Source organism: Adiantum capillus-veneris, chromosome 19 (assembly GCF_014529385.1).
Source record: "Adiantum capillus-veneris isolate H3 chromosome 19, ASM1452938v2, whole genome shotgun sequence".
NCBI lineage: Eukaryota > Viridiplantae > Streptophyta > Polypodiopsida > Polypodiales > Pteridaceae > Adiantum > Adiantum capillus-veneris.
Window position 1 is genome coordinate 4,033,907 of NC_140949.1, and position 20,644 is coordinate 4,054,550.

Below are 20,644 nucleotides of genomic sequence, written 5' to 3' on the forward strand. Positions count from 1 at the left end.
ACCTCAAGCTTGACACACAGTGCTCCCTAGCAGTGGCACCAAAACGATGGATTGCAGGGGTCTTGCTATGCATCTCGTCTGCGAGCCACTAAGGCTGCAAACACACAACCTGGATGCAGGTAAGCTCAATAGATGCAATTGGTGTGTCACTCACCTTTGTGTAGTTGTTGTTGTAAAGAGGAACAAGCCCGCCGCTGCTACTCTACCGCCTCACCGCCGTTATACCGCCTCGCTGCTCGATCATCGTGCCCTCTCTCTCACGTTCACACACTCACACTCACATGCAACAAGAAGATAACGTAGGAGAGAAGGAGAGCAAGAGCAATATCATCTCATTCGAGAATGAGAAAAAAACTAGGTTACAAACCTCTTATGTGGGTTGTCCCGTTCACATATGACGCCCACACTTGCCCAATCATCACAAATAAGGATGTGGTGCACCTCTCATCGGTGATTACCCAATTCTTGACCTTGCACCTACAAGAACGACAAGCTCGGCCCATGACTTAATACAAGTAAATAATAAGGTGTCTTAAGTTAACAAGCATTTAGGAGCAAAGAAAGAACATACGTAGGAGTAGGTTGATTGTAGGATTTGGCATGCGCACCCTCCTTCTATGACTATTTCCATGAGCAGTAGCTATCCCCCTCCTGGTTGACAATGCACATACCAAGATGATAGAGGGAGAATCAATAAGGTAAAGATGTGCAAAGGAGCTTGAGGCTAAGTTGAAAGAAGAGGAATAACACAAAAGCATTGGTAATGGTAGACTTGATAGCCGAAGTGAATGCCACAGTCAACACAAAGAAGCAGTAGAAGAGATGATGATGGAGATTGCAACATACATGATCAACACTATGATGAAGATTGTTGTGGGCATGGTCGACATGAGAGAAGGTGTACTGAAAGATGCAAAAACCATGATAGAAAGGTCCGATATAGACTGGAGCAGGAGGGATCAAAATGACAACCACTAAAGAAAGAGATACGTAATAGATGCAACCACTTGCGCCTTCAAGGCATGTGGCATAGTGGAAGACATTGACATGGCTAAGAGAATTCACTAGCTAGGAGAATTCACGATCTTGACATGCCTGACATAGTTTATTTGCGCTTTAAAAACATGTGGTAGTATGGAAGACATTAACATGGCTAAGAGAATTTGCTAGTTGAGAAATTCGTGATCAATTGCTAGTCAGGGTTTGTTATGGTACACATGCTCATGTGGAATCCTCATGAGAGCACAAATGGTTGTTCATGGGCTTCTTGTATGGAATGTCATCCCTTGAATGTGTTAAATGCATAATATGTCCATCATGACCATGACAAAGAAGCTTTGATTGTTTTCAATAGAGGCCGTTGGCTGCATAATATACCCAATTTGATCATGCTAAAGAAGCTCTGGATTGTTTTCAACATGAATTGCTAGTTTGGGGCTTTTCTAGAAACATATCTTGCTTGCTCCTTTGCTTGACATGTATATATCTGGTGTTTTTTAGAGAGCGAGAAAAGTTCAATTTTAGTTTATTGTCCAAAATGTCGTCTCTTAGAGCACATTGATTGCATGATTTGCCCAATAAGGAAACGTAGCAAGAGGGGGAGAATGTGGAGATGAAGATTTACAGTTTTCAACAGATACAACTTGAGGGTTCCTTTCCAAATGAAGTGACCTATTAAAGCCCTTGTTGTTCTTGGAGCCATTGACAAAGTAATACAAATTCAAGATGAGATAGGTAACATATTCCTTTTCATGTATTGTAAATGCAAATAATAAAAAGTGATCCTCCAACACTGAATGAGAAGCATGTCGTGACTCTCCAACACTGGAAAAAATAACAAGTATACAGGGGAAGGACACATTCCCTATGATTTATAATAACTAGGTGAGGACGGTGCCACCTCCTTGCCGTACCTGCATATGGTTTTTTTTTTTTTTTGGGGGTGGGCACAAGCATGCGAACACGTATGCATTGATCATGATATTCTTAACAAATGTTTATTGCTATGGACATGTACTGACTCCTATTTTTCTATTCTTGCGAGGTTTGGATAATGGATAACTTGTTTATATGTGCTTTGAGGTCACAAAAAACAATTGCATTACTACTCTTCCTTTGAAAACCATAATCATTGGCGATTTACTTTATGAATGTGACTAGAATTGAACCATTTCCTAGGAAAGTAATCATGGCATACTAATTTTTGACACCGCCTGCTTGCATGTAGTGATATAGGCATGGTGTCTATCAAATCTTGTACACATTTTTTAGGCTTTCTTTTAGGCTTTTGTAGATTATTTTCAAGGCTTCCAATAAAAATAGCTTACGTAAAAAAGACTTTGGCGATCTCTCTTCCTCTCTCTCTCTCTCTCTCTCTCTCTCTCTCTCTCACTCATCTGCGCTGCCATTCAAATATATATATATATATATCACTTAGTAGGCAGTGTCGTCGTTTTTTTGTTTTGTTTGAGGAGTCGAGTTGGGCACTCTCGGCCGCTCCCCTCATACACCAAAAAAGTGTACAAGAAGACTATGCACCTAAGCTCCTAGGGCAGACGCTATTGTCACTAGTTTCCTTTGGACTACGAGAGGCTAGAATTATCTACATTCTTAGAGCCATGGCAGTGTCGCCGTGGGTGTGCGTTAGGATAAAGGGGTCAATAAAAAACCACCCCCCTTTAGGAAGACTGCCGGAGCCAATTTTTTTGTGCCCTTTTGGACCCATTGTGAGACACAAATGGGTGAGAGTTGGGGTGGACAATGTAGCCAACTTGCAATCGTGGCCATTAGATCTTGGGTTTAAGCCTTGTTGGTACAATGGCTCTAAATGCCCCCCATTCTGGTTTCCTATTTATACCCATTTTTTACACACACAATAAATATTGTGCGAGCGTTCTTCGTCTGTATAAATGCAACTTGATTCCAGATTTTTACTGCTGGTAGAGACGATCTCGATCTTCATTTTGAACATTTAAGCACTCGATTCTGTTTAGCGTGCTTTTCGGAGTGTGTGTTTCCTCTTAGGTGGCCTTAAGTTGGCCCCTTTACCCTAGCAACGGCATCGCCTTTTTTTGCCATGCTCACAAATGTGAGTGGAATTGTTTTTGAAACGAAACATCTTACCAATCTGAGCTAGCCTATTTATTGAGTTGCCGTTGTTTGAATCCTGGCAGAGGTGGTCATGCAGGTGAGCGTCTGGAGAATAGACGGCAATGGCGAGCAAGGCTTACAAACTCTGAGCTAGCCTATTTATTGAGTTGCCGTTGTTTGAATCCTGGCAGAGGTGGTCATGCAGGTGAGCGTCTGGAGAATAGACGGCAATGGCGAGCAAGGTAGGCAGGCGCCTGGTTTCTACAATAGCAGCCTCTCAGATCAGCCCTTCGGAGGGCAGTCCTGTCCTGGTTAGCATCGTGCCTCCTTGTTTCCTTTTCTTTGCTTTCCCGCATACCGGTGAGCTTAATCTCTTTCAGGTGCGAGATTTCATTCGTGATGCTTTGTACCATCCAAATCATGGTTATTTCTCTGTCAATTCTGGAGCTGTTGGCATTTTACCCGAGCCCATGGTGTTTAGTAGCTTCAGAGGTAATGGTACCGAGTGACGACTGTCACAAACTCACGTCTCCATAGTTTTCATGCACATTGCTCACTGGAGACGATCTTTGCAACATGTTCTTGCAGGCAGAAGACATTACATGCAGCGGCTCAGTGAATTGTATAGACAAAATGATATTTCATGGTTCACACCTGTTGAGCTATTCAAGGTATACCTTTCACATGCTCCCTTCTTTTATCAGAAATCTTTGTTTGAAAGTCACTGCTAAATGAAACTTTTAGTTGACTCTTTTTCCATTACTGGTACACTGCACATGGGCTCATCACCGGTAGTAAAATATATCGATCATCCATGATTGTGTCCCTACTTAACTACACCACACGCATATGTTTTTGTAAACAAAGCACAAGGTGTCGCGAATTCAGCCCTCACATTGATCCTATCCGTGTCTCCACTAATCCCTCCAAATCTATGAGTGAACCCCACTGACTAAAAAGGTTCTGGCAAAAAGCCTCACACAAATCAACACGCATTGAGGGTAGTTTTCAATGGGCATTTCACTGCAACACATTGTTACTGCTCCCATTATTACCTTTACGCTGCTATGTGTCATGCCTACCATCATCCATGTGGTATGACCGCCACTCACAATGGAGCTGACATCCCAACATCCTCCCTTTTGTGTGTCTTGTCCACACTCTTGCTCTTTCTTCATGCTTTGCCATTGTTAGAGTATTTTTGTTACGTTTTAAATGTGTACACCATTAGCTTGTTCCTCTTTTTTTCTAAACAAGGATTCCTATTCCTCGTCTCATCGTAAAGGTGTTAAAAGTTTGTATGCTTGAAATTCATGAGGCTTTTATTATAATCATTTCAGAAGTTGTAGTTATTCTTTAAGATTTTTTAAATTAGGACTCATGTATTATGTTTTACTTTGTTTAAAAACATCACAGCCATGGTACGGTTTTGCTCTTGCACGATATATCTTGAAGAGTCACAATTCAAAGTTTCCTTTGCAAGTAAGCTACTTGTTCTCTAAGCAAGTTTTTTTTTTCAGATGGCCAAGTTATCTTATTGAAACTGTGATCGCAGAATTAGTGTTGTTTCATTCATTGTATGGTATAAGTAATATTCGCAAATGCATTTTGAGCAGTTAGGTTGTAGCAGGGCTACAATGTCACTGGCATAGGACAGTCAGTTATAGTCATAGTTGGTCTTGGGTTCACACTGGATGGCCTTTCACCTGGGTAGTGACACATGGCAGTGATACGGGTGGTGGTCTAGTGGACACCGTGGCCAGATCATCACCACCATAGTTTGGAGATAGACTTAGCTAGACCTGGATATTTTGCTAGCCGTTGGTGGCTCTATATGATTGTATATATGTGTAATCGGTTCTAGTCGTCATATATACATCATCTACTGTCTATGGTCTAGTGGTTTGAGTCTTGAGTCTTGGGTCCAACACCACACATCTGCCCTCTCCTAAGGTCCTTGCACATTGGAGCCTCGACACCCCCATTGAGTCATGGGCTTGGAGCCGAGTGTGCTGCCAGCCAGCATCTGTACTGGTTCCATGAGTTAGTTGAGTTCCATAGTGTTTTGAGTCTATTGTTGTCTCTGAGTTGCTCATTCCATTGCTGTGTGATGTTTTCTTTATGTTGGAGTGAGGTTTCGCACATATTGTACTGAGTAGCACCCACTGTAGAGAGCACAACACACTTGTCCCGCTACAGGTGCTCTCATTTTTGGCACGCTTGGTGGGACCTCAATTAAAGTCTCACTCCATTGAGCGTACAGGTTGAGGATATCGTTGGTTTAAACCCCTCGCTTGTGCCAGTTTGCTAGTTTGCAGGTCTAGACTGGCCTAGTCCAGCTTCGCCTCGACCAGCTTGGTCTAGCTGGTCTAGTTCAACTTAGCCCTCGACCAGATGGTCTAGTCTCTCGTCCTAGTCTAGTCACTCGCCTTGGTCTAGCTGAGTAGTCTACTATTGCATGACACATACAAGGCAGTCCACAGATCCTCTGAACTTTGAAGTACTACCATAAAAAGCGCCAACCTTTCGTGCCAAGTCGCAGTCCACCAGCCCCGCTACCCCTACCCTCCCACATGTCTACCTCCACTCCCTCAGCCAGTTCTTCACCTCCCAAGTCACCTTCCCTAGTATAATTCTCACCCATTGTGTTACAACAAGCTCTTGAGCAATAGACTCCCAAGCAGGCAGCCATGGAGGAGCTAACAAGCGTTTTGGCTAAGGTGACAATAATGTTTCCGACTTTCAAAGACTCTCCACAAGATGCAAATGACCATGCTAGGAGATTTGTACTCCTCTGCAAGGGTCGTGGCCTCAACAAAGAAGACTCCTACCTAGTGCTCTTTCCGTCAACCTTGGATGGCTTAGGAGATAAATGGTATAGTCAGTTTGCTGAGAACCACTTAACTCCTTGGGCAACACTAAGGCAAGAGTTCTGTGAAGCTTTCAGACAAGGTGATTTCCTAGAGAAGGTTCTGGATGAGTTGGCAAACCTAGTGCTCCAGCCAAATGAGACTTTTGCAGAACTCATGACAAAAACGAAGTCTCTGGTCACCAAGCTTCCCCAACAACCAGGAGAATTCATAGCCAAGAAGTGGGTGGAGAAGGCTCTCCCCAAGACTTCTCAGCAAGAACTTCGAGAGAGTTTCGACGTGAAGCCACTCTGGAGGAGTTTATCGCTGCTCCTACTAGGATAGAAGGGGCAAGGAAGCTATTCAACGACTCTCCTCAGGTTGAGATCGCCTCAATACTCTTGGAAAGTCCATCTGACCCCTTGACTTCTTTATGCAGGGAACTAGAAGGACTGAAGGCATAACGAGCTCTTCAAGAGGAGAGATTCTTCTCTCTTCGACAGGAGAAGCCTCCACATCAAGAGGCTTTGGACAAAATCAAGCAGGAGCTAGAAGAGCTCAGGGCTCTAAGGCTGTGGTCTGGTGTAGCTCATGTCACCATTCAGATCCCAAGAAATACAATCTATCTAGTCTAGACTAAGATGAGGTATAAGATTGGGAATGGAAAGTGTACCCTACAATACTTGCATGGGTTGACAACCAAGAATCGTCCCATTTAATGGCAGTTAGCTCATCCGAGTCATCCCTTCCCTTTCCAATCTGGTGATGGCAATACCATTGGAGGTAGTATCACTCCTGCTGCATACCATATTAAAATCCCCTCTAACAATTCCATTAGCCAGATCAAGTGATTTCAACCATTGCCAGAGTTCCTGACGACGCTGGGGTTGTTGTCAGAAGATAAGATTTTTGAAGCGGATCACTATACGCGAGATCTGAATATTGCTTTTGCCAATGTTCACGAGGATCTTGAAAAGTCTCAAGCACGGCATAAGAAGGCAGTCGACAAGCATTGAGGCGACCTGCAGTTGAAGGAAGATGATTGGGTGCTCTTACGGTTTGAGAAGGCACGCCTAAGGAAACGAAAAGGAAAGAGCAGCTTTTTCGAAAGCTAAGTATGGGATACTATGGCCCTCTTCAGATTCAAGAAAAGGTCAATGAAGTATCCTTCAGTCTAAAGTTGCCAAGTACTTGGAAGATTCACAATGCTTTTCATGTGAGTCTGTTGAAACCTTTCAAAGGGGAGATACCAGTGGACAGGGAGCCTGAAGAGCAACCTGAAGTGGAAGAGAGCAAGGAGATTCTCATTCCAGAACAAATACTGGCTCACAAGGAAAGGAAAGTGATGCGGCGGTTCTTAGTTAAATTCAAGAACTATCTGGCATTGGATGTGAAGAGAATTCCATGTAGCAAGAACAGCGACCAGCTCGTACCCCAGCTCGCTCGTCCAATCGGCCCATTTTGTGCTACAGATGTGGGGAATATGGGCATTACCAAAGCAAATGTCCCTTGCCCAAACACGCACCTACATCTTCGAGCCCAAGTCAGAGCCAACCTGAATCCACCTTTCCCTAAATTAATATGATAGCAGTTAGCACCATCCCTCAACCGTCACCTTTCATTACAAGTTTCAGCAGGTAGAGGAGCCCAATGGTGTCCTCACTCGGGCCCAAAAGGCAACCCTCGGTCTTAGCCTTCTTGCAAGTTCCACTCTTCCACCCACTATCTCACTAGTGAAAACCCCACTTCTAGCAGTTGACAAGCCATCCCCCAAGAAAGGATCTTCATCTCGGATCTCCGATATTAATGGGGCTTTCTTGGAAGCAGTAGTTGACGTACAGCAGATCAAGGTACCAGAGAAAACACTAGTAGAAAAAAGAAAGCTTCCTATCGAGACTATCTTGAAGTGTACATTGGTGTTTTATCCCACGACTAGCCAGAAATGCATTAAATTCATGAGACATATACTCCCCCCCTCGATCGGAACAGAGGGTGCCCATAGTTCATTTTGAGACATTTTCAGCCATAGCCAGAAATTGTTAGAAGCACATAAAAACTTTGGACTTCGCTTTAAGCGGAAATACCCATGCATGCCTGGAGTAATCATCAATGAAAGTCACGAAGTAAAGGTAATTGCCCAAGGACGGAGTTTGCATGGGCCGACAAACATCACTATGCACAAGCTGCAACTTGCATGTGGCCTGAACTGAACCATCCTTTGGAAACTTAGAACGCTGCATCTTACCCAAAATACAGCCTTCACAAACATGTTTGACAGCTGCTTCAAGAGGCGGCAAAGAAGCAGCCATATCAGATTTCTGCAAACGCAGTAAATTGGCAAAATTCAGATGACCAAAACGTGCATGCCAAAGTTTTTCATCTGAAATAGCTCTTGAATCTGCAACAGCATTTGCAAAATTTTGTCCACACTTGTCATACAAAGTGAGCTTATACAGCCCACGGCACGAAAGGCCAGATGCAACAATTTCATCACCAAAACTGAGATCATGAACTGTACATCTGTCATCCACAAATTTGACTACAAGTCCAAGTCTAGCAAGTGCAGATACAGACAAGAGATTCTTCTTGATCCCAGGTACATAGAGTGCATCAACAAGTGTGAAGGAACTGCCATTTGCAGCAGTAAGCACAATCTTTCCAACTCCCTGAACCGAATAAGAGACATTGTTGGCACAAGGGATTGAATTCCCATGAGGGACAGACTTGAGAGAGGTAAACAATTCACGATGTGAGGTAATGTGCTTTGTAGCACCACTGTCAAAATACCACACATGTGAATCTGCAGCAACTGACAAGCATGCATCATAGACAGCAGGATTGTAAGTGCACTCTGCGCTAAAAGCCCATTCTGCATCAACATCAGCAACACAGTCTCCTTTCACAGAAGACTCAACCATGGCTGCATTTGTAGTGGAACCAGCATTTGCAGTGGAACCACCCTCTTTCTTCTTAGCCTCTTTGGCTTTCAACTTAGGACACGACTTGATCAAGTGATCATTAGCTTTACAATAATGGCAACGCATCTTCTTTTTGCCCTTATCACCAGAATTGCCAGACAAAGTGTTGTCGGCAGAAGCATTGGGAGCAAAAGTTTTGCCACTCGCAGTAGAACCATAAGAAGTGGCTGCATTGTTGTTACCACCCTTTCTTTGAGAAGCAATAAAAGCCTGTTCAACTGCACGATGTCTAGTCCTGTTTTTTCTAGAAAGTGACTCTTGCAACAGCAATGTGCATAATGCATCAAACTTGACAACTTCTGGATTTCCTTGTGTCATAAGTCTCCAAGTACTAGCAAAAGTCTGGTAAGAATCTGGTAAGGCATCAAGAACAGTTTGCACAAGGGAACTGTCTGAAATGATTTCACCTGCAGAAATAAGCTACTGATTGATATCCTTGACACTAGCAAGGAAAGTGTCCATATCATCTTCCTCATGCATAATCTTCGACTCCAGCTCTTTACGCAGAAAAGCAATTTTAGCCTCATTGCGACTTGCATAAAGACCATCCAAAATATCCCAAAGCCTGTTTTGCAGATTTTGTTGAACGGATGTGAGAAACAATGGTGCGCTTCACAGATAACGCAATCAATGCATGAGCCTGCGCATCCTTTACATCCCAATGAGCTTGTTCTGTCGCAGGCAAACTCTAATAGCAGCAATCCTTGCAACAAGACCTGCAACATCCTCAACATTGCCTACATCCTCAGAACCAAGACGTACATCAATGCCCTGCACAATATTCCAGACGCCCTTTGACACAAGAACGTGTTGTATCATATAAGCCCACATAGGGTAACTGTCCCCATCCAACCTGTCCTCAGCAGCAAACATCTTGAAGACATCTTGTTGTTGTCAGCCATGGTAAATGCTGCACCTGATGTGAAAACTGCTCGAAAATAGGAGAAACGGAGCGGGAACAACACGTGCTATATAGCACAAACCGTAGAAGACTGTAAGGCACCTGTTATGCATAAAACAGCACTGACAGAAATTCTGCACAAAATGACGAAATTGCCTGTGAAGACCGGCCTGTAATGGAAACGGAGGCCGAAATGAGCCCAAATAAAAAATCTGAGCAGATTGAGCTCTACGAGTACTCCCGAAATATTTGTCGACCTGCGAACGCTCGCAAAACCCCACTGAAATCGGAGAAAGTGAGCAGGCGTGTGCTGGAGCAGCTGGCAACTAAGCTCGGGAGGACGCAACCTGCTCTGATACCAATTGTTGGAATTAGGGTTGCAGAGAAACACACACAGCTTGGAGAAGACGAAGGAAGCTCAAGACACACAATAGAGATTGTGTTACTTAGTGTGCAATGGAAAGATAGATAGCCCTAGAGTGATGGACGTATATACAATGCTTGGGGGAAAAAACCTCCTAAAGAGGAAAAAAATTCCCCGGCGGTCCTAGTGTGTTCACACACATCACTACCACATGTATATGGTAACAACCTGCCCTTCACGACTACAGGTGAAACTCTCGGTCGTCAGCCGTTTCACTGTCACGAGGACGTGGCAGTTATTAACCATGTCACAGAGATGTGGCAACTGCTAACCTTGGTTGTTGGTTTCTTTCCAATGGGGTTTATTTTATTTATTTTGAGACCCTCTTTTTGAAGTAGCAAACGGTCGGACATTGTATGGCCAATGTGAACGGTAGATTCACCCGCAGACGGGAAGTGGTCGGCACTGGAATTCGTATAGTAAGAGGATGTCTAGGCTCAGAGCAAGATCATATAGGTCCCCCCGTCGCCCTTAGCAAGTTGGTGGATACTAGGAAGTGAACTCAATTAAGGCGTAAAGTCAAGGTGGGACTACCAACAAAAGGTATCCGACAGTTGGGCCACATTGCATTTTTGGATGCGGTCCCAATGAGGATAGATGGTCAGAAGACCAGTGGGAGCCCAACGGAAGCATCTCCTAAAATTTAGGGAACTGCTATTTTGGGCCGTGAAATGTGTTCGTGTCATTACCTCCGGTATGACTAGGGGAACACTTTATAACTCTGCCGCGAAGTCAACTGACGCGTCGGTTGGGATATTTTTAAGCGGCGAACCCGAAACGGGAAAATGCTTGAAAATGCGCCAAGTGTCACATTTTGGTGAACTTTCCTCTTGCAGAAAAATGGGCGCTGATTTTTATGCTGGGAGAGGCCTCATTTCAGTTTTTGTCACAGGTTAAGAGCTATGGAGTGCTTCCTTTCCCTCTCATGTACAGTGTGGTGCTAGGAGTGATGCCCTGCACACTACACACTGCTCTCTCTCTCCCCTACGTGCAGTTATGTGATGCCCCACAAGAGGGCTCCTCATTTGACTGATGTACAGTTGTGTGGGTTCATGCTTTTGTGCTGAGGCAAGAGCCTCCTTGAGCAGGAACAGGGGTAGCTAACTGCTGCTCCAAAGCAGGCACTGGTGAGGGTCATAACCTCACCGTACAGGTGCAAAATCAGCGCTGTGTATCCGCTGTAAGTTCACTGTTTTTCAGCCGTACGGACGCCAGGACCATTGGGAATCGTGCCCCACTGGCAGAGGACAGTTAAGGGACTGTTTGGGGCTGAAAACAGGGCAAAAACCAGTAAATACAGCGTGCTGAATTTACTGTTTTTGGACAGGAATCAGAGGGTATACGACAGTGCAAGCGAGTTCCAGCAGGGGAATTGGTTTCGCGCAAGTTTTGGGGTTGTTATGCTGCCGAAATTTGGCCAAATCAAACGGTATCTAGGTGGATACACGTGAAGGATTCCCAGGACCTTACTTTGTAATTTACCCTCCTAAAGAATAAAGAAATACCGAAAGGGGCACCAATTTTGGGGCCTACAGGTTGTCGGCGTCTGCTCGGAGCATTCTAGCTTCTGAGCCGTGTGTGTGTTTGAGTGTTAACTCCCGTCGCAGGTTCCCTTTGCAAAGTGCTCTGTGTGTGTGTTTTAAGTAAAGAATTTCGGGTGAAAGCCAACGCCTACCGCCCTACGGGCCGGTTTCATGGTTCCATTGTCGGGATATCAATCACTTTTTCCTTAAAGAGTGAGCCTGGATTGTTCAGGGTAAAGACACACAGTGCAAGAACGCGGGGATTACACTATGGCCGACAAGGGGAAGGGAATTATGGAAGAGGGTTCCTCTCCAAAGGGCATGCAAGAGATTCCTATGGTTTTTGAGATTGGCGAGAGCTCACGGCCACGTGAGTCTGTACCTCCTGTTAACGTGAATGTCCCTCCAGTAGTACAGGGCTTTATGACAGGGCAACTTGAGGATGATGCGTTTAAGACTCAGTTAGTTGCCGCGGTGAATGTCTTTTCACAGCTGGTGCAGAATCCGAGGTTTATGGAATTCTTGCAAGCGCCACCAGTGCAACATCAAAATAGGCAACCTACGCCGCGTACGGAGCTTGTTGAAGCTCAAGCCCAGGTACTTCATGAGGCGCAGGAGCAAAGGGAACACTCGCATGTTGCGGAGTCGGGGGCTCCAAAGCAGGTTCCTCCCGTGCTTGAACAGGTGGCTAGAACGCCTATTCCTCAGGTTATGCCAGTTCAGCCCGCCACCTTTCAGAGCCAGCATGCTGTCTTGAATGGACAGTGAGCTGGATATCAGGCTATGCACTCAGTTTTTCCACCACCCACGGTACATCCTGGGTATTTCGGGGGTGGATCAGTGTTCCAAAGTATGGCTGGTTATGCGCCTGGAAGTCAGCCGTACATGCCAGGAACAGTGTTCGGGGGTATGCAAGGCATCATGCCAAACCCCATGTATGGTACTATCGGCATGCAGCAAGGTTTCCACGGCAACCAGGGCCAGTTTGGGGTGCCACAGGCTCATTTTGGCATGGCTGGTTTTTCTGGACAGCAGCCAAATATTGCACCTCTGACGCAAAATGTGAATGGCCAAAGCGTGCCGATCATGCCTAGTACAGTGCCCATGTTGCAGACCATTCCGTATGACAACTTGGGGGCACTAAAGAAGCCGAAGGCTTACAAAGAAGGTGGTGCAGCGGTAAAGTTCAGTACCTTCAGTGGTTTCGAGGACAAGACCAAGGCACTTACTTTCCTCCGGCAGTTTGATACAACTTATGCGGGAGGGAATTTTACAGAGGCCTCGAAGGTCAGGAAAGCTGCCACTTTCTTAAAGGACAATGCGCTTACATGGTGGACGACATTGTTAATGCAAGGACAGGCACCCGCCACTTGGGTTTACTTCAAGCAAATGTTTGCATCTGCTTGGCTATCAAATGAATTTGAAGCCGATGTCCTGACAGATTGGCACCAGCTTACGGCAGCTTCGTGCAAGAGCTTGCTGGAGTACAATAGGAGGTTTTGTAAAGCATTACTCTCAGTGACCTCCTATAGATTTGTGCCATTGACAGAGCAAATAGAGAAGTATTGTTGTGGGCTGCCTAAAGGGCTTCGCGATTACTGTACAAGGAACAGAGTGGCTACCCTTACTCAGCTTATGGAAGTTGCGAACACTCGTCTTGCCCTGTTGAAAGGAGAGGACAGTGGATTTCCGAGCAGTGATAAAGGAGGGCAGCAAAAGAAAAATTCAGCAAAGAAGCCCTTTGTGAAAACGGCTCCTGATGCGTCACAGGGGTCAGAACAAGCCACCAAGGACAAGGATTCAGTTGGGACTTCTGGAGCGCAGGCAAAGAAACAGAAAAGGAAGCCTTTTGTGCGCAAGTCGCTCGAGGAAAAGAAGGTCCTAATGGCTGAGAACAAATGCTTTATATGCGAGCAGCCTGGCCATATTTCTATAAATTGTCCACAAAGGAAAAGGCCAGCTGACTCAGAGGATAAAGAAGACCAGAAAGGCAAGAAGCCTAAACCCACGGCAGGTTTAGTGCCAGACATGGTGGGTGACAGGCCCAACACAGATGCCAGTGAGTTATGCAGGGCATGGGGTAAAGTTAGGGATCAGACGGCACTCATCTTCTTTGATCCAGGTGCCAAAGCCAACTTTATCTCACCAGAGTTAGCTATAAAGCTCGGCATCAGAGCTGAAGAGATGGGGTACACAGCAGAGGCAGGGTTGGCATGTCCTGGCCACTCAGAGTGTGTTACTCCCATCATTGGAAAACTGCGTCTGCATATTCAGTCGTATGTGGACTCTGAAGAGTTTTACATCATGCCGCTGGAAGGTTGTGACGCCTTGTTGGGGATCCCGTGGATGTTCCGAGTGCATGGAGTCTTGGATGCCTACAGCAAAAAGATCACTGTACAGCATAGGGGCAAAACTCACATCTTGGATGTAAAGCTTAAAGGAGAGTCAGTCCCTATTGTATCTGCTTCTGCTATCACTTCTGTAATAAAGAATCATCTTTCTGTGTACTTGATTTTTGCACGTGATGTCTCAGATAGGGATCAGTCAAATTTATCTGTGTTAGATAAAGAAAGGTCAGCATTTTTGCAAAAGTTTAGTGACTGTTTTTCTGATTCATTACCGTCGCAATTGCCGCCAGAGAGACATGAGGACCATCGGATAGATTTGGTGCCAGGGTGTAGCCCACCAAATAGACCTCCCTACAGGGTTAGTGCGGCACAGCAGAAAGAGATTATGGGCCAGGTTGAGGAGTTATTAGAGAAGGGGCTGATTCAGCCTAGTTCTTCACCCTTTTGCTCCCCAGTGCTCCTAGTGCAAAAGAAGGATGGCTCATGGCGCATGTGTATTGATTACCGTGCGTTGAATAAGAATACCATCAAGAATAGGTTTCCTATTCCTCGCATTGATGATATTCTCGATCGTTTAGAGGGTGCTGCAATTTTCAGCAGGATAGACCTGAAGAGTGGGTACCATCAGATTCGTATAAGCCCAGAGGATGTGCACAAGACTGCGTTTAGAACGACATTTGGTCTTTATGAGTTTCTAGTGATGCCGTTTGGGCTAACAAATGCTCCTGCCACGTTCAACAGAATGATGGACCGGATTTTCCGCTCGCATCAACAGTTTGTTGGAACATTCTTCGATGACATGATTGTGTATTCGAAGAATGAAGAGGAGCATAGGTGTCACTTGACCATTGTGTTCGAAGAGCTGCGCAGTCACAGGTTACTTGTTAATCCTAAGAAAAGTGAATTCTTCCTTGAAGAGATCCACTTTCTGGGCCACATAGTCTCAAAGGATGGTGTTAGAATGGATCCCGCAAAGGTCGAAGCTATCAAGACATGGCCAGACTTGAAGACTGTGCACGATGTCAGAAGCTTCTTGGGATTGTGTTCCTACTATAGAAGGTTTATCAGAAATTTTGCAGAGATAGCATCGCCTCTTCACGCATTGCAAAAGAAAGAGGTCACTTTCAGATGGACCCAAAAAGAGATTTCAGCTTTTAGTCTCTTAAAGGAAAAGTTGACTTCAGATCCAGTTATTGTTTTGCCAGATCTCAGGAAGTCATTTGTGGTCCAGTGTGATGCGTGTGGCAGTAGCATCGGAGCAGTGCTAATGCAAGATGGACGGGTAGTAGCCTATGAAAGCCAAATTTTGCAAGGGCCAGAGAGGACTATGCAAGTCTATGAGAAAGAGCTCTTGGCCGTTATTCATGCGCTTTCTAGCTGGAAGCACTACCTCTTAGGTGCTGATTTTGTTGTCCAAACAGATCATCAGACCTTGCGATACTTCTTGACACAGTCAAAGTTATCCGAAAAGCATATGCGATGGGCAAACATTCTTTCCATGTTCCACTTCCAGATTATGCATGTGGAAGGCAAGAAGAATGTTGTGGCTGATGCGTTATCAAGAAAGCCACAAATTTCAGCTGTGTCAATTCCTTATCATCATGAGTTAGATGACATGAAGGAACAGTATACTGCTGATGAATATTTTGCAAGGATCTTTGAACAATTACAAGAGGGGCAACATCACGAGCACTACCTCCTCAGAGATGGTTTTATGATGATGCATGGCAGACTTTGTGTCACTAGGCCACTGCGACATAAGGTCATGGAAGAGAGTCATGTCCCACCGTATGCAGGGCATCGTGGCATTGATGCAACAGTTAAAGCGGTAGAGACGTTCTTCTATTGGCCTACCTTGAGGAGAGATGTGGATGCCTTTGTGCGAGCATGCATAGTTTGCCAAAAGGTCAAGTTTGACAGGCAAAAGGCACTAGGGTTGTTACAACCACTGCCGATTCCGGATAAGCCATGGGAAAGCATTGCTATGGACTTTATCTTTGATCTTCCAAGGACGCCAACAGGGAATGATGGTATATGGACCATTATCTGCAGGTTCAGCAAGCAAGCCCATTTTATCCCTGTCAAAAAGAAGATAAAATCTGATCAGATGGCACGCTTGTTCATGTACAATGTGTTTAAGTACCATGGTATGCCACAATCGATTATCAGTGATCGTGATCCTCGCATGACCAGTTTGTTCTGGAGAGGATTGTTTGAGAACATGGGTACTACGCTCAAGTTCTCGTCTTCGTTTCATCCACAAACTGATGGACAGTCAGAAGAGGCCAATTCTACTGTCTTAGATCTGTTGAAATGCTATGTGTCAGATAATAAGGGCAAGTGGGAATAGTATTTGCCTATGCTTGAGTATGCGTACAATAATACGGTGCATTCGTCTACTGGCAAAGCACCTTTTGAAATTATTGAAGGTGGCAAAAAGGTTCCTCCCATTTTGCACACAAAGGACAAGATCTTTGAGGCAGATCGATATGTTGAGAACATGGATGAGATGTATAAGAAGATTAAAGTTGCCTTGGAGAAGACTCCGGCAAAACAGAAAAAGGCTGCTGATCGTCACCGTCGTGAATTGCTACTATCACCTGGTGATTGGGTTCTCTTAAGGTTCGAAAAGGCAAGGTTAAAGAAGATGAAGGGCAAGGAACGGCTGTTTCCTAAGCTCAGCATGCGTTACTATGGGCCTTTTCAAGTGCTTGACAAGATCAGCGATGTGGCTTACAGGCTGAAATTGCCTGATGCGTAGAAGATTCATAATGCGTTTCATGTGAGTCTTCTAAGACCCTTCGTGGGTGATGTGCCAGAAGATATGCCAGTTGAGGATCAGCCAGAAGTTGAGGAACTTGATGAGATCCTGGTACCTGAGCAAGTTTTGGCACATAAGGACAGAAAAGTTAAAGGACAAGTTGCAAGACGCTATTTGGTGAAGTTCAAGAACTATCCTCCTATGGATGCAAAGTGGATGGAAGAGCATGAACTGTCAGAGTCACCAAATGTATTGCAGCTTTACCTTGAAGCCTTTGGGTTACAGCCTACTTATGCCCCAACCCAACGTGTGCAAAGGAGGGGTAATGATAGAGCTAGTACATCAAATGTACATATGAATTCAGTGCCATAGATGGAAATGGCAAAAGTATGAAGGCCTCATTAAGTCATTTGTATCTATGTATGTTACGACCTTTCTTGCGGATACATGCGATGATAAAAGAGTGTTAATAGCACAAGATCATCAGTGGCGTGTATTTATGGTATGCAATCGAGGACGTTTGCGATTTCAAGAGGGGGGTATGTCACGAGGACGTGGTAGTTATTAACCATGTCACAGAGATGTGGCAACTGCTAACCTTGGTTGTTGGTTTCTTTCCAATGGGGTTTATTTTATTTGTTTTGAGACCCTCTTTTTGAAGTAGCAAACGGTCGGACATTGTATGGCCAATGTGAACGGTAGATTCACCCGCAGACGGGAAGTGGTCGGCACTGGAATTCGTATAGTAAGAGGATGTCTAGGCTCAGAGCAAGATCATATAGGTCCCCCCGTCGCCCTTAGCAAGTTGGTGGATACTAGGAAGTGAACTCAATTAAGGCGTAAAGTCAAGGTGGGACTACCAACAAAAGGTATCCGACAGTTGGGCCACATTGTATTTTTGGATGTGGTCCCAATGAGGATAGATGGTCAGAAGACCAGTGGGAGCCCAACGGAAGCATCTCCTAAAATTTAGGGAACTGCTATTTTGGGCCGTGAAATGTGTTCGCGTCATTACCTCCGGTATGACTAGGGGAACACTTTATAACTCTGCCGCGAAGTCAACTGACGCGTCGGTTGGGATATTTTTAAGCGGCGAACCCGAAACGGGAAAATGCTTGAAAATGCGCCAAGTGTCACATTTTGGTGAACTTTCCTCTTGCAGAAAAATGGGCGCTGATTTTTATGCTGGGAGAGGCCTCATTTCAGTTTTTGTCACAGGTTAAGAGCTATGGAGTGCTTCCTTTCCCTCTCATGTACAGTGTGGTGCTAGGAGTGATGCCCTGCACACTACACACTGCTCTCTCTCTCCCCTACGTGCAGTTATGTGATGCCCCACAAGAGGGCTCCTCATTTGACTGATGTACAGTTGTGTGGGTTCATGCTTTTGTGCTGAGGCAAGAGCCTCCTTGAGCAGGAACAGGGGTAGCTAACTGCTGCTCCAAAGCAGGCACTGGTGAGGGTCATAACCTCACCGTACAGGTGCAAAATCAGCGCTGTGTATCCACTGTAAATTCACTGTTTTTCAGCCGTACGGACGCCAGGACCATTGGGAATCGTGCCCCACTGGCAAGGGACAGTTAGGGGACTGTTTGGGGCTGAAAACAGGGCAAAAACCAGTAAATACAGCGTGCTGAATTTACTGTTTTTGGACAGGAATCAGAGGGTATACGACAGTGCAAGCGAGTTCCAGCAGGGGAATTGGTTTCGCGCAAGTTTTGGGGCTGTTATGTTGCCGAAATTTGGCCAAATCAAACGGTATCTAGGTGGATACACGTGAAGGATTCCCAGGACCTGACCTTGTAATTTACCCTCCTAAAGAATAAAGAAATACCGAAAGGGGCGCCAATTTTGGGGCCTACAGGTTGTCGGCGTCTGCTCGGAGCATTCTAGCTTCTGAGCCGTGTGTGTGTTTGAGTGTTAACTCCCGTCGCAGATTCTCTTTGCAAAGTGCTCCGTGTGTGTGTTTTAAGTAAAGAATTTCGGGTGAAAGCCAATGCCTACCGCCCTACGGGCCGGTTTCATTCACACTGGCCATACAATGTCCGACCATTTGCAACTTCAAAAAGAGGGTCCTAAAAATTAAACAAAAATTATCGGAAAGAAACCAACAACTGAAGTTAGCAATTGCCACGTCCTCGTGACAGGAAGCCCGTTGCAGTAGATTCACCCATGCTGAAATCAGGGTTCTATCGAAGTAGACTATGCTAAACCGAATGCTTCAAAGTAAAGCTCCAAAATTTGAGGAGTATTTGCTAGGTCCTCCTCTTCCATCCACTTCGCATCCAATGCAGGATAGTTCTTGAATTTAACCAAGAACTGCCTAATCACTTTACCTTTAATCTTTCTATCTTTGTGTGCCAATATCTGTTCTGGAACGAGTATCTCCTCGCTTTCCTCCACTTCGGGTTGCTCATCAAGCTTCCCATCATCAGGCACATCGCCTTTAAAAGGCTTCAAGAGACTCACATGAAAAGCATTGTGAATCCTCCAAGTATGGGGCAGCTTCAGTCTAAAGGAGACATCATTTATCTTTTCTTTTATCTGGAAAGGTCCATAGTATCTCATGCTAAGCTTTGGAAAAAGCCGCTCCTTTCCCTTTTTCTTTCTTAGGCGTGCCTTCTCAAAACGTAAGACCACCCAATCGTCTTCCTTTAATTTCAAATCGCGACAACGTCGATCTGGTGCCTTCTTGTGTCTTTCCTGAGATTTCAATAAAGCCTCCCAGACCTTGGCAAAAGCAGTGTCCAAGTCCCTCATGTACTGGTCGTCTTCAAAAATCTTATCTTTCGTGCTAAGGAGGGGTGGAACCCTTGTAGCACCTTCAATAATCTTAAATGGTGCCTTCCCCGTCGAAGAGTGAATCGTGTTATTGTAGGCAAATTCCACCAAGGGCAATTTTTTTCCCATTGAGCAATGAGTCTTCTGATCATAAATATAAGACTTCAATAAACCTAGTACGACTGAATTTGTAATCTCAGATTGCCCTTCTGTCTGCAGGTGGAAAGATGACGAGAACTGCAACCGTGTGTCAATATTCTCCCAAATAGCCTTCCAAAACAAACTCGTGAATCGGGGATCTCTGTCAGAGACTATTGTCTCACACATGCCATGTAATTTGAATATCTGGGTAATGAACAATCGCGCTAAACGATCCTGCTTGACTGTTTTCTTCACTGGAATGAAATGAGCTTGCTTGCTAAATTTGTCAATAACAATCTAGATACCATCGTGCCCACTCTATGTCTTCGGGAGATCAAAAATGAAATCCATAGCAATACTTTCCGATGGGCGGGTGGGAATGGGTAAAGGCTGTAACAATCCTTGTGCTTTATGCCTGTCAAACTTCACCTTCTGGCATACCAAGCAATTGCGTACAAAATTGTCCACATCCTTCTTGAGTCTCGGCCAAAAGAAGTAACGCCCCACACCTTTCAAGGTGGTGTCAATGCCGCGTTGACCCATAAACGATGGACAATGGCATTCGGTTAGAACCTTTTCTCTCAACGGCTATGTAACGCACAACATCGTTTTCTTCATCAAGTAGCTATCCCGTATGGAATATCCTGCTACTACCTCCCCATTCTGTATTTGACTGAATACATCATTAAAAAATCTAGATCTGTGGCGTACTGATCGACCATGTTTTTGAAGCTTCTATGATGAATCCAAGACTAACGGCTTCCGGGACAAAGCATCTGCCACCAAGTTATTTTGTCCATGTACATGGACAATCTGGAAGTGAAACTGTGACAAGATGTTAGCCCACCGCG

At 45.0% G+C, this 20,644-nt stretch overlaps 1 protein-coding gene across 11 annotated transcripts in view; it reads left to right on the forward strand.

Annotated features, from left to right (window-relative positions):
- The first annotated feature begins 3,100 nt into the window (after positions 1–3,100).
- The window catches only part of LOC147433481 (NADH dehydrogenase ubiquinone complex I, assembly factor-like protein (DUF185)), a 44,390-nt gene continuing 26,846 nt past the window's right edge, over positions 3,101–20,644 (forward strand). For 10 of the 11 annotated variants that reach the window (XM_086490162.1, XM_086490157.1, XM_086490155.1 and 7 more), the window contains exons 1-4: positions 3,194–3,401; positions 3,471–3,582; positions 3,679–3,761; positions 4,507–4,572. In XM_086490162.1, the coding sequence (XP_086346288.1) occupies positions 3,321–3,401; positions 3,471–3,582; positions 3,679–3,761; positions 4,507–4,572 (342 nt within the window). In that variant the 5' untranslated portion in view covers positions 3,194–3,320. The other variant, XM_086490156.1, reaches the window with a different exon arrangement.